Source organism: Molothrus aeneus, chromosome 28 (assembly GCF_037042795.1).
Source record: "Molothrus aeneus isolate 106 chromosome 28, BPBGC_Maene_1.0, whole genome shotgun sequence".
Lineage (NCBI taxonomy): Eukaryota > Metazoa > Chordata > Aves > Passeriformes > Icteridae > Molothrus > Molothrus aeneus.
The window spans coordinates 4,273,172-4,287,219 of record NC_089673.1 but is presented as its reverse complement, the minus strand read 5'-3'; the positions used below and the strand labels follow the sequence as shown (position 1 = coordinate 4,287,219).

The window sequence follows — 14,048 nt, the reverse complement described above, 5'->3', positions numbered from 1 at the left end:
CAGAGATGGTAATTTAGAAAGGCATAGAAAGAAAAGTAGTTCTAACAATTTTGTTCCTGGATTTGTTTTGAATTTTCAGTGAGGGAATTTGGACCACAAAAACCAGGATCCCTTTCTGGCATCACAGGGGACCAGGAGACCACCTCACGGGGGCCTGGGGCTGGGACAAGGGCAGCCAGGGCTGCTAGGAGCTGTGAGAGAGGTGCAGGAGAGGAAGAGCCCCGATCTGGAGAGGGCCCAATGCCCCTGGTTGTGACACAATGCAAAGTCACTTGTCCTCTTCTAGAGGAGACCACGGTCACTTGCTACTGCAGAGTTTGTGTGAGCAGCTGGGTTCCCACCCTCAGGGCCTGGGTCAGCCCTGAAGCTCATCCAGCAGCACCAACTCTGCTCCCTAACTGCACGAAAGGTGGCCTAAATCCTGGGGCACGTGGGATGTGGCATGACCTCCACAAAGACATTGTCCCCTGGGAAACAGCAGCACGTTGAGGAGCTCTTTGGTTTTGGCAAGATTAGCTTCCCTCATCTGGCCCCAAAACACCACTGAGCTGCTTGGGCAGGGTCCCAGCCTGCCCAGAAATGCCCCTGCCCATGGGGCACCACACTGGCTCCCTCTGCTCACCCCATCCCCACTGCCTAGAGCAGCTTTTCAGCTGGAAGAAGCAAAGCATCCAACATTCCCTGCACACCAGTGAGCTGGAGACCAGCAACGCAGCCCCCTGTGGCTATGCAATGAAAGACTGAGCCAGAAAACCTGAGCACAAGAGCCTGATCTGGATGGGCACCAGCAGCTCTGGCCTTTCCACACCCCCTGTCACTGGAGTGGGAAACCCAAGAAACACAACATCCCTTGGGATGCTCAACGCAACATCCAACATGCAGGGAAGCGACAGGGGCTCTTGATTTGGGTGCCTCCTGCCATGTCTTTGGGTGGGATGGGATAGGGCTGCATCATATGTTGAGACATTCTGAGAGCTGGTGGGGCTGCAAAGCAACGCTGGTGCTGGGATTTAGGATTTCCTCAGCAGGTCATGCATAGAGGGCAGCTGGTACTAAAGCAATCCATCAAAACCATGAATCTCATCACTTCACAGGCCTACAAACGCATTCATCTGTCCATTCACACTCACACATCCATGAACCCCCTGTGTGCATGCCTGCCCTGAGCACGCACAAACCCACACAAAACTCTGCTGGTGCCTGCTGCCATACACAGACACCTGAATGCTCCAGGATATAGATTTGGACCGAGCAGGAATGCACTGGGACCCACACAAACCCCAGCTCAATGGCCACTTGTCCCCATGGCTCCCTGACGTGGCCCTGGCTCTGGTCCTGCTGTGCCACCCCATGTGCCAAGGGGGGACAGACCCATGTTGCTCCCACAGCTTTATTTTGAGGCCTGCCCAAAGCCTCCCAACAGCACCTGTAGGGAATGTCACCATGGAGGCAGAGCTGGGGTTATTTCCTGACTCAAGGAGAGGTGACAGCACTGAGGGCTGTATGCAAGGAGGAGATTTAGAAGTCACATCTGCCTCCCTGAATATCCACATCCCCTCAAGAGCCTCACCACAGCTTCCCCTTTGATCCAGTCTTCCCAAAAAAGGGAATTTGAGTTTTCCACTGTCTCCAAAACCCTAGGGTGAGCCTAGGAGAGCGGGGAATAGCCTGGGGCAGGCTGAGCTGTTGCAGTGCCGCCATCCTTGTGCCATTGGCCTGCAGTGACACCCCCACAGCACAGCCATGCTCTTGGTGACCCCAAATGTCCCCGGTGACCCCGCACACAGGTCCTGCCCCACAGCAGCACCTCCAGCCCAAGCCAGTGTTAAATATGGAAAAGATCCAGCAATGCAGGGGGGTTCATGGAGGGGACTCCACAGCTCCACTTCCAGCGAGACCCCTTCTCAAAAATGCTCCATCCCATGCAGAGCAGGCTGGGCAGTCCCCAGCCCTGTTCCCCAGGCCTCTGGGATTTCAGGAAGTGTCTGCAGACAGCTGTGAGGGCAAGGGGAGCCCAGCTGGCTCAAACAGCCCTTCCCCATCCAGCTGGGGTTTGGCTGGGCCAGTCCCTGAGCAGGCAGAGCTGCGGCTGTGCAAAAACCACAAACCTCTTCCCATGCAGGATCCTGCCCAGACTCTGAGGCATCCTTGAGTCCCCCCGTGCTCCCCAGCAAGCCCCGGGGTGAGGATGCGGTGCTGCCCTCCCGGCCCCGCCGCCCCCGGGCACGCACCTTTGTTCCAGCTGTGCGACAGGCGCTGGTGCAGGCTCCGCCCGGTGCTCTTGGCGATCAGCTGGGCCAGATCCTCGAAGTTGAGGATGAACATGATGACGACGCCTTCCTCGTTCTTCACAGGCACCACATCCACCAGGCAGCGGAAACACGACGCTGCCGAGCAGAGATAGGCTCAGGGGGGGCTGCTCAGGAGACCCTGACCTCCCCCTCCCCTCCAGCACCAAATACTTTTGGCAGAAAAGTGGGGGTTTGAGCACTTTGATGGGCGTAATCCTTGCTGATGGGTAGTGGAGGGCATGGAAGATGATCTGAGCCCTGGGAAAGGGCCATATCCCTGAAGCATCCCAATCACACTGATCACATCTCTTTTTTCTGTCCCAGACAGTCATTTATATTAATGTACTTGAGAGCAGCAATTAAAGAGTGAGTAATTAAGAACTCAGGAAGTCCCAGGTAGTGGTTTAACCTCATTAAGCATCCTGCTTGTAATCACGCTGCAGTTAATTGCCCTGCAATCACCAGGCAGTTTTTGGGGACGGGATGCAGGCAATGGGGGTGAGCCCACGTGGGCAGCAGGACCAGGTGGGATCAGCCCCCAAGGACATTCCCTAAAGGCCTGGAGTGGCCAGGCATGGCCTTGCCTTTCCTGCCACGGGGAAACTGAGGCACAAAGGGGGCACAAGGACTGGCTCAGTGTCCTGGGAGTGATGGAGGCTGTGAGGAGCATCCCAAATATGTCCATAGGGATTTTCCTGTTGGATGTCAGCTCGACCCTGTGGCTCTCCTTGTGCAGCAGCCAGGCACCAGTCTGCAATTAGAGGCAACTGAAAACACCTGCAGGTCTTTTCCAAAGCACCAAGCGAAGGACACGGGTGGTTTCCCACCTCCTTTGCCAGCTTTATTCCCACCAAATCCTCCAAAAACCTATAATCACCGAGTCCCTCCCTTGAGCTGTGTGCTGTTGCTTTGGCAGCGATGGGAGCAAGACCCCTGAGCCAGAGCCCCTGCCAGTGACACCCCCAGAGCACAGCCATGCTCTTGGTGACCCCAAATGTCCCCTGTGACCCCGCACACAGGTCCTGCCCCACAGCAGCACCTCCAGCCCAAGCCAGTGTTAAATATGGAAAAGATCCAGCAATGCAGGGGGGTTCACGGAGGGGACTCCACAGCTCCACTTCCAGCGAGACCCCTTCTCAAAAATGCTCCATCCCATGCAGAGCAGGCTGGGCAGTCCCCAGGCCTCTGGGATTTTGGGAAGCGTATGTAAAACCCCCCCAGGCTCCTCTCCCAAAACTCCTAGAGGTGATGGAGCAGCCAGGTACCGCTGCAGCCGACAGGGAGCCAAGCCACGTCCCTGCCCGGATCGCCGATCCCGCCTTTCCCCAGGGATCAGCGGCCGGGCAGGGATGCGGACCCGGCGCTCCCGCTCCGGCCGTGGCCGCGCTCCAGCCGGGAGGGGCATGCCGGCCTTCCTGCGTATAATTTTAAGGAGCTCAGGGCCTCCCGTAATCAGGAGCAGATGGCCGGCATCGGGCAACTTCAAAATCTGCCGTGACGTCAGGGATGTGCACATACACGGACACACACAGGCACAAGAACGGGAAAGAAACGGACGCGGTGAAACCTGCTCAAAGACCCCAGCAGCTGTGATGTGTTCGTTTGTTCTTTCTCCCTCTCTCTCTCTTTCTCCACTGCTCACCAAAGGGAGAGGAAATCCACTTAAATGTGCGAGCTGGGGAGGAGAGAGTGGATTTTTGGCAGTAAAGCTGTTTGGGGGACCGCATGGCACGTGGCAGGTTACCTCTGTGTGGAGCAGGAAGAAGAGAGCTCCTTTCCCTCCCTTTACCAGGATTTTTAGGGCTCTTTAGATGAAGAGACGCCCTGTAAGTGCTGCTGAGTGAGTGAGGTGGCACGTGCCCAGTGGGGTGACACGGTGCCATCCCCAGGATGCCACAGCTCTGCCAGTGTCGATGCTGGCACTGGTGTGTGCAGGGGCCGTGCACAGGGGAGGGATGTTTTCTCCTTTGGTGTGTTAGAAAATGAGGAGGTTTTTTCTCCCCCAGGGGTGGTTTTGAAGCATCACTGATTTCCTGGAACCCACAAGGTTCACTGGAATGGGCAGCCATCAACCCCATGCTTCCCCCTGGACTGGGAATTCTGATCCAGGCAGCCCAACCCGGCTCAGGTGCTCTGCCCTCCTGCATTCCTTCACTGCCTCAGGTGTCCTTCCTAAGCTGCTCCGTGGCAGTGGGAGGGGATGGGCTCTGAGCTGTTCTCAGGGGGGCTGGGTCCTGGCAGGCCCTGTGTGGCACAGGAAAGGGTTAATCCCATGGCCAGTGCTGAACAGCTGAAAACTGGGCCCAGTTACATCCAGTTGGAGGGATATAAGGAGCAGCTGGGAGGTGGCTGGGGGTGGGTTTGGGTGGCAGCTGGTGCCTGGTTTGATCCTGCAAATCTGGGAGGTGCTGAGCTTGAGCAGCCCTGGCCAATGTCACTGTGAGCCCCTCACTGATCCCTTCTTAAATTAAATAAAATAGACTATTTCTGTTGGGAGGGAACTACAGCAATAATCTAGTCTAACTGCCTGGCCAATTCGGGCTTGGCCAAAAGTTAATCCCCCTCCAAAACCAGGGCAATCACCCCAAAAGTGGCCCCAACAGGCACAGCCCTGCTCAAACCCACATCTCACAGCACGGAGGTGTCAAGGGAATGAGGGAGTATCAGGGTCAGGCATGGGAGCAGCACATTCCCTTAAGCCTGGCCCAAAGACAGGGCATTCCCCCAGGATCTGGGCTCTGTGCAGCTGTGATTTGGGGTACCCCCAGCTCTGTGGAGAGGCTGCAGCTGGGAGAGCTGTGGCACTCTCTGCCCTGACTCAGTTTCCCTGTGCTGAGCCAGCCTGGGCTCTGCTGAAGGCTGAGCCTCCCCATCCTTCTACCCAAACACCAGGCCCTGCTGTAGCACCAGGGGCTGAGCCAGCCCCAGGAGGCACCTCAGGCCTGCCCTTGCTCCTCAGTCCACTGTCCCCATCCATCTCCCCTTCAGCTGTTCAGCTAATCTGTCTCCATCCATCTAATTTTATCCAGCCACCAAACGATCTCTTGGAGGAGCCCTGGGGGGATTCACAACCTGCCTGTGCTCTGTGGCCACCAGCATGAGGGTGCCTGTGCCCATCTGGGGGGTGAAACCCAGCCTGGGGGCTGCAGACAGGGCTTGGCAGGTGGGGTAGGACATGGATGCTGGTTTGGAGGGTCCCACAGCCAACGTGGTGGGCTTGTATTCCCTAAATTTCTGTCAGTGTCCTCTGAAATAACCCAAATAACCCCAAAAAACCCCAATACCTAAAAGTCCCCCAAATAACCCCAAACAAATCCAAATAACCCCCCAAAAAACAAAAAAAAAAACCCCAAATTAAACCCAAAAAACCCCAACTGATTTGAAGTACACCTAAAAAAACCCCATATACACCAACATAAACCCCATGAACCCCAAATAATTCCAAATAAGCCCAAATAAGCCTGGGGGCTGCAGACAGGGCTTGGCAGGTGGGGTAGGACATGGATGCTGGTTTGGAGGGTCCCACAGCCAACGTGGTTGGTTTGTATTCCCCAAATTTCTGGTTTGATCTTCCAGCACCCAGGTCCCCCAAGCTGAGTGAGTGAGTGCCTGGAGGTTTGTGCTTTCTGACCCACCGTGTCTTCTGACCTTGATAAAAGCCAACACTTAATAACATTAAAAATGTCATTGCTGGGGGCCCTCCCTCCCTGTCCCCTTATCCCCTGCAGGCAGCAGTGGTTAATGCATTTGTCATCAGCATTGTCATCAGTATCATCAGTATTAAACTAATCAACAGGACACGGGGGTTTCCAGAGCCGGACACAAGCCAGCATTGTTATGAATATTAAAAAAGAGAGCTATTAATCTGTGCCTGGAGCTCTTCCCCAGGCCAGGAGATTTAATCTGCAGGGTCTCATGGCAGAGTGGCTAAAGCTATAGTGGGATTATATAAAGGAGCAGAGGAGAGGGGCTGGGAAGGGCACGGAGGGGACGGGAATGGGAGCAGAGCTGTGCTCTGGGGCCAGAGAGGAGCCTGGAGGACCAAGCTGTGCTCCCATCCTGGGATAAATCCCTGTCGGGGCTGGGTGGAACTTCAAAGGGAAGTGCAGATTGCTGGGAGGCCCTAAAGCAAATCCCTGAGGCGGGGATGGAAAAAAATGGAGAGAGAGTCTGAGCTAGTGGGAGATTGGTCACTCCTGGGAGCCGGGTGAGCCCCTGCAGGTCTGCATCCCCTGCACAGAGAGGGAATGGGCAACACTCAGGCTCTGCCCTGGCCCCTCTCCCCACACCCAGACAGGGCATCAGGAGACTGAAACCTGCCAGGACACCAAGACAGCAAAAATGACCTTATTAAGTAACATCAGCGGGACAGAGGTTCCCCTGTGCAGGGATTTGTGTGCTTACAGGCCTTGCTGGCTGGAAGCAGCAGCGGGGAAGGAAAATCAGGAGTGTCGGCTGGCTGAGGGTACCCACCAAAATGTTGCCACTAGAAAGATCCAAGCCTAGCAGGGTGCTTTTGGTGCAGGTGGAAGGATGCTCTGGTCCCCAGGAGCCAAAAGGGGTCCTGGATCAATCCAGTGGGTTGGCAAAATGCATCTTAACTCTGCCAAGGCAGGGATCTCAGGAAAAAGGAAAGAAAAAAAAAAGCCTGCTCCAGGCAGCATTCTTGGAGGTGCTGGGGATGATCTGGGCCTGTCCTTTTGTTCATAGGACATCAGGTCCAAGCAAAAAGCATCTGTGGGGATGAAAAATGTCTCTTCCAGTTCTCTGCCTGGTCACACTGGCCCTGGGGCGCAGCCAGGGCAATGGGGGCGCCTGGAGCTGCAGCACAGCCGTGCCAAGGATGGCAGAACTGGCTCTGCAGTGCAGGATCTCTGGGACCAGAGCTTTTGCCATTGTGAGGAGGGATGTTTATAAGTTCCCATCTGGAGCTGGGCTCTGCTGTCCATCCCTTTCCCGAGGTCACAGACTGACCCTTAAAGCAAACAGCAAGCAGCAAACAGCCCTAGCTTGGCATAAACCCCATGGGTTTGTACAAGCCAAGAGCTCAACTTGGGGTTGGGGTTTGGCAGCTGGCTGTGCCTTCCTACTCCTCCAACACCCAAGAAGTCCCCTTAGTGCTGCCTTGACCCCACCATGGGGCAGCAGCAGAGGCTCCCTGGGGCTGCCAGCACCCTGACAGTGCCAGGATGCAGCAGCTGCTGGTGGGATTTGCCCTCCTGCTCCCAGTGCACCCGTTGGGCACGTCAGATGTTGCTGTTTACAAAGCTGCATGGAGAAACCCTGCTTGGATCATCCCCCTGCCTCAGCCAGGCCTCCAGGCAGCAGCTGCTGGAGCGGGGCAGTGCCAGGGATGTGCCCTGGGCTGGGGACAGAGGGGACGTGTCCCATGAGTGCCCCTGCTCCCTTTGGGTGTGGTGGCACTTCCCAAGCCATGCCTGCCTGGCTGCGTGCTCAGGCCCCCCATTGCTGTTGGGGGGATATGCTGAGAGGCACAGGGCACCCCAATCACTCTCTGACCCTCCCAGGGGAAAACCCTGGCCTCTGCACCAGCGTTATGAGTTTGCTGGCCTGATCCCAGTCCCTAATCCCAGTTCCATGGGGACTGACACGAACTGCGGCTGGAGGGGACAAGCTGTGGGCTCTGCCCAGCAAAGGACAGGGTGGAGGGGCTGGGGCTGCCCCACCAGCTGCTCCAGCTGTCACAGCCACATCTCCCCTTTCATATTCATCAGCATCGCATTCACGCAGATTAAGCAGAGCGAGTGCCACCAGCTGCTGCTGCTCAGGCCACGCTGGCACCGTGGCACTCAGCACCTGTGGCCACCTCCTGCTCTGGGGACCCCGTGAGCCCTGGCCAGTGGCTTCACTGCAAAGCACATCCCCAAAAAACCAACCCTGGATGCGGCTCAGCTCCTTGGTGTCATCCTCAGGGGATGCTGGAGGATTTGAGCTCGCCCTGGCCACAGTGGACAGTGTGTCTGCAGGGCTGGGGGCCATGGCTGCTCCTTGCTGTGGCAGAGCTGATCCCGTGCTGACCCCCCTGTCTGGGCCAGCTCCAGCTGTGTAGCATCTTGTAAGGAAATTAACTTTTCACTGATCTCCGAGCTTTGAGCTGGGGATTAGAGCCCACACGCGCTGCCAACGGGCTCTTCCCTCTTTCCAAGGCCTTTTTGGGGCTGGGATGGCAGGGAGGGACAACTGCCCTGCCTGGGCTGGGCCCACCTTCCCCCACAGGAAGGTTCTTGGTTCCATTTTGGAGCTGGGCTCACTGCTGGCACCCCTGGCTCGTTTGTCTCTGTTTATAATTATAATCAGGTGATGACAGCGTGGACATCCAGGTGGGGACCGAGCAGCCAGGCTGTCCCCAGGGACAGGCACCCCCCATCACTCAGCATCCTGCCTGACCCCAGACACCCTTGGGTGGCCCCTTCCTACCTGCGTCCCTCCATCCCAGCCTGACCCTGCTCTGGTGTCTCCAACGGGCAGAATTTGGGTTTAATATTGCCTCTGTCAGCCAGAAAAGCGAGGAAACAACCCCGCGAGCTGCAGAGCCGGGAGTACCGCAGTAATAAACAGCAGGTCGAGGCTGGAGATTGGTGCTGCTGGTATGAAAAAGAGGACAGGCAGGTTCGGAGCTCCGCTGGCTAATTAAGCAGCAGCTCCCTATAATGCAAAAGCCTTTTCTTCGCCGATAAGACCCATTTATAATGGGCCGAGCGGTCGCAGGCTGAGTGCTGGGGGGAAACAATTGGAAAGCATGCTGCTGGTGGGGCTGGGTTTTAAAAATAGACATGAAGGGTTTGCTTCTGGGCTTTTTTTATTTTTTTCCCCCCCTCTTTTTTAATAAAAAAGAGCAGAAAGCAGCTCAGAGCTGCAATGAGAGCTCCCCATGGCCTAGAGGAAGAGCAGGGCTCTGAGGACAGCACCGAGCATCCCGTGAGCCCAGCAGGAATGCTTCAAAGCACGGAGCACGGTGATGCATCAGGCTCACAAGCCAAGTAGTCCCCAGGGACGTAATGGGAAACTATCCTGAGGGAGGGAGGGAGGGAGGGAGGGAGGAAATGGACCAGGGCTGCACATGCTGTCCTTGCCACAGCCAGTGCACAGCCACTGGCACTGGATGGGAGCAGGGGGACAGCGTGTGCCACTTCTCTGAGTGTCTCCTGCACTGTGCTGGGCTCCAGCCAGGCCCTGCAGCTGCTGAAGGGGGGGACTTGCACCCAGACCTGGCACCACTCATGGCCCCTCTCCACCCAGGAGTGCCCCACAGGAAGAGCCTCGACCGAGTGGCCGGATCCTGCCGCCACAGAGGGTCAGATCCTGCCGGGATAACGCCAGGATAACACGCAGAGGTGCTGCCAGTGAATAACTCTGATACCACCTGGATGCCAGCCCGGGAGATGATAGGGTCTGGGAGGGAGGCCAGGACACCCGGGTGCCAGCCCCCAAGATAGGGTGCTGGGCTGGGAGCCAGGGTTCCTGCCTGCTCCTTCCTTTTGCTTCCAGTGGTTCTCCTCTAACTGGCTGTCTGAGAGCTGCCAGCAGATTGGGGTGCAGCCCTGTGCTCAGGCCAACTCCCAGCAATACAACCTGAAGCAATGGGAAAGCTCCATAGGTTAAAAAAAGGAAACACTTCATATTTTTAACCTCCTGTGAGCACTGGACCTGCATTCCCCTGCCCCTGGGAGCCCTGGCCACTGCTGTTTTGCAGCATCAAGCACTAAATATTTATTTAACTTCCTGCCGTATTAGAACTAATCACTCGTATTTTCCATCAAAGCTTCATTTTCATCTTAACGTAATTCCATCTGTGCACGCACAGCCGCATCCTGCTCACTGGAAAGGCAGCTCTGAGGCTGTTGGTTGCACCCACTCTCAGCAGAGATGGGGGTTCTGTCTCATTTCATCTCAGAGCACAGACTGGGAGCCCTGTGTCCAAGCCTGGCTTCTCCATGGATTCTCATTCCTGTTGCAGGGATCCCACAAGCAATGACGTAGCTTGTCCCAGGAGCAACGAGCCACCCCCAAGGGCTCACAAATGACCCGATTCCCAAATAATCTGGCAACATCCTCTGTTGCTCAAGGTCCCAGTGTGCTCCATGACAGCAGAGATGCCTCCATCCCTCAAGGAGCCACCATGGGTTTGTTCCCAGCAAAGCCCTGAGCCTGGGTGCAATCCTGCTGTGTGTCCCACCGCCGGCTTCCCACCACCCGCCGCCGGCCCGCCCCACAGAGTGGCTCTTACTGTCTTTGCGGTAGTAGAGGATCTCCAGCTTGCACTCCTCGGAGCCCAGCAGGGCCTGGGTGAGCTGGGCAATGGAGCTCTTGGTGGTGTCGGGGCCCGTGAGGAAGTCGCAGGTGCAGGGCTGCTGCATCACCTCCACGCGTGAGTAGCCGAACATCTCGCAGAAGCCGTCGTTGCAGTAGATGATGGCGCAGTTCTCCATCTGGGCGTTGGCAATGAGGAACTTGCGGTCTGCAGGGAGGCAGGAGAGGCAGCACGAGGCTTAGAGGGGTGGTGGGGACCCACGGGGGTGTGGGGGGCGAGCTTGGGATTTTTGATGTCATCCTCTGTGGGGCTCGTGCAGAGACGGGTGACACTGGTGACAGTGGGGGGACAGCGGCTGACCTCAGCCCACGCAGTCCCAGGACTGCTCTGCTCTTCAGAGAGAAGTGTCCCCAATTCAATGTGAATTTGTGACTGTGGGACAGGGGGAACCCAAAGGGGGGTTCTCAGTGGAGCCAGTTTTGCTGGGATTGGCCAATCCCTGCAGCCTTGACATTTCACCACAGGCGTGTGGGGACTCCCTGCTGTCTAATGGGCAATCTGTCCCTGACCGGCACTGCAGGCAGAGGGGAGAGCTGCAGCCTCTGTCCCTTCCCAGGAGCTTATCAGGGACCTGAGTTATCTCAGAGACTTTCCACCCTTGCTCAGATTTGACTGAAGTCAGGCAAGGGGCAAGAGGAGGAGTGAGTGTAAGGCTTGGCTTCATGGGAAGCAGGGGTGAAACCCATCACATTAATGATTCTCCTAATGTTTTATAGGATAATTGTGCCTTTGGGCTGAAGGTGAAATCCAGACTCTGCTGGGCTTTGTGGCCCCGTGCTCAAAAAGTAAAGTGCTTAAGGGAAGGAAAAGGGAAACTGAGGCAGAGAGTGGTGCTGCCCCATTCCCTCCTGGTGCTGCAGCCACCCAGGCTGGGCTGGGGCCAGACTTGTTGCCTTGCCAGGGCGTGTGGCAGTGCTGCACAACCCACGTCATCCAGCCACATGGAGCCACTTCCATCCTTATCTTGGGGTGAACTCTGATTTGGTTTGATTTTGTGGGTTTTTTTAAGGATATCGGGGAGTGCTGGGCTCTGGGACAGGTTTGCTGGGATGTGACAGGGGGCTGGATGCCCATGTGGTGAATGCCCCTCAGCACGTCCCCCTCAGCACCATCTCCCTCAGCATTTGGCATCAGCTCCGGGCTGGAGCTGAAGGCAAGTCTGAGCAGAGGGTCCATTTGGAGGCTGCCTCCCAGCCCAGACCCCAATTAATCTCCTGGATTACCCAGGAATGGCATCTGCAGCTTGCGTGCTCCAGAACCCTGCTGCACTCCAGCCTCATGGGCAATTTCACCCAAATGCAAGAGAAACCTCTGCACAGCTGTGGCACCGAGTGCTGGGACCTGGTGGGGTGGGGGGACCCCTCCCAGGCACATCAGAGCTGTCCCCAATGGCACCTCCGGGGTCCCAGCTCTGCAGGATTCTTCCCAGTAAAACCAGTGTTCCCAGGGATGCTGCACAAGTCTCCTGCCTCATTCCACCCTCTGGCAGCCCCTTGGTAGCCCTTTCTGGGGGACTCCCACTCTGGCACCCTTCCCTTTCCCACACAGGGCTGGTGCTGGTGCCGATGCTGCAAACAGCACAAACCACCACAGACAAACGTTTCCCAGTTCCTTCTTCCCGATCCTTCTACATCCAAATTGCTTTGCCAGCACTAGGAGGGGACCTCCTCCCAAAGCCCTGCTCCTGGGGCACACTCCCCACCTGTGATGAGCAGTGTCCCCATCCTGTGTCAGCTCCACGGACTGGATCCAGGCTGGATCCTGGCTGGGCTGGCGCAGGACAGGATTTACAGGGCTGGCAGGGCGCCGGAGCAAGCTGTGCTGAGCACAGGGATGTGACCACGACCAGGATGGGAAGGAGCTGCAGAGCCAGGTCTCCTTGGGGGTTTTTTCACCCCCAATTTGTTTTCTGTCCTGCTCTCACCTGCAGATTTCCCCTTGGCCCCACAGTACAGGGCTCTGCACCAGCCCTGGCAAGGAAGAGCTGGGCCCCTCTGGCTGCAACGGGGACTCACCAGGAGCAGCTGCACCCAAGGGAGCTGCGGTGCTGGGGGTGAGGGCAGCACCCACAGGCACAGAAGAACTCATTGCCTGTAGCAAAGATGTATTAGGTGTGCTGGTTTGCTGTCTCCCAACACCTGTCACAGCACGAAACTGCCGCGGGGGAGCGTGGGGCGATGTTTGGGCAGAACGCAGCTGGTGCCCGACATGGCTGGCAGGGAGCGGGCAGGGAGCGGGGTCTGGCTGTGTTCTCCTGTCACGCCTCACCGCGTGGCCCCGCTGCTCCCCAGCCGCCGCTTCCCAGGGGGAACTGATAGGAACCAGGGACAGTTTTTCTCACTTTCCATCCCCAGGGTCACGTCAGTCACTGCCAGGCCAGGCAGCGCAGAGCCTGCAGGGATGGCAGCGCCAAGGAATTTGCCCACTCGGGAAACTTGGACACCCACAAAAAAACCCCCCACAGTGAGCCGGGGCAGTGAGGGGTGCACAGCCCCGGCACCCCACAGCAGCCCCCCGAGCTCAGTTTTTGGGGGACCCCGGTGCCCTGGTTCCCTCCCGTCATCCCCAGCATTGTAGGGGGGACCCAGCCCCGTTGGGGCGCCCAGAGAGTGGGAGCGGAACCCCCGCGCCCCCACCCAGCCACACGCAAACCCCAGCGCTCCCCTATGCGCACGGACTTTTCGCTATATTTGACACGAAACCAGCCCCAAAATTCATATAAAGGGATTACTCGGAGCAACAGCAAATGGCAACGTTTCACCAGGGACGGCGGCCGCCGAGAGCGCAGAGTTGAAGGCAAACAGGCGGCGAGCCCGGCTGCGCTGGGGTACACCGTGTCCCCCCGTCCAGCCCGCCGGGACCCCCTCCCCGCCAGCCCGGGCACCCCGTCCCAGCCCGGGGACCGGGGGGTCGCGGTGTCCCCGGCCCCCGGGGAAACACTGAGGCCGGGGTGGCTCGTCCCCCGGTGTCGCCCTATCTATAAATACCCGCGGGGACACTGCCGGGCTGTCGCCCACCCCCCTCTCCCCCCTCGGGAGGTCACAGGGGCGCCTCCGTGCCCCCGGGGACACCCTCCCGCCTTCCCCCCTCCTCTCCCCGCTGCGCTCCGAAGTTGGGGGGCCGCCCCGGCCGCGGGGGAGCGGAGCGGGACCGGAGGGTGCGGTACTCACTTTGTCCTTCAAATTTGCGAATGATGGTGTCCAGGTAGGTGTTTTGGGGGGCCACATGGCCCCGGCGCACCGGCATCGCTCCGCTGCGCTCCGCGCGCCCCGGGAGCGGCGGAACTTGCCGCGGGCGCGGCGGGGAGCGCGGCCCGGCCCCGGAGCGGCGCGGCACGGCACGGCACGGCGCGGCCCCGCTCCGCCTCACCCCAGGGCTGACCGAGCTCTGGAGCCCAGCCGGCCCGGGGCTCCCATGCTCCCGGT

The 14,048-nt window shown here is 58.0% G+C and overlaps 1 protein-coding gene across 2 annotated transcripts in view; it reads right to left on the bottom strand.

The window, feature by feature from the left end:
* KCNH6 (potassium voltage-gated channel subfamily H member 6) overlaps positions 1 to 13,871 on the bottom strand; it is a 32,737-nt gene extending 18,866 nt beyond the window's left edge. For both annotated transcript variants that reach the window (XM_066567115.1, XM_066567117.1), the window contains exons 1-3: positions 13,794 to 13,871; positions 10,540 to 10,770; positions 2,232 to 2,387 (exon numbers count right to left, since the gene is read on the bottom strand). In XM_066567115.1, the coding sequence (XP_066423212.1) occupies positions 2,232 to 2,387; positions 10,540 to 10,770; positions 13,794 to 13,869 (463 nt within the window). In that variant the 5' untranslated portion in view covers positions 13,870 to 13,871. The remainder of the gene's footprint in view (positions 1 to 2,231; positions 2,388 to 10,539; positions 10,771 to 13,793) is intronic.
* Between the last annotated feature and the right edge of the window lie 177 nt (positions 13,872 to 14,048).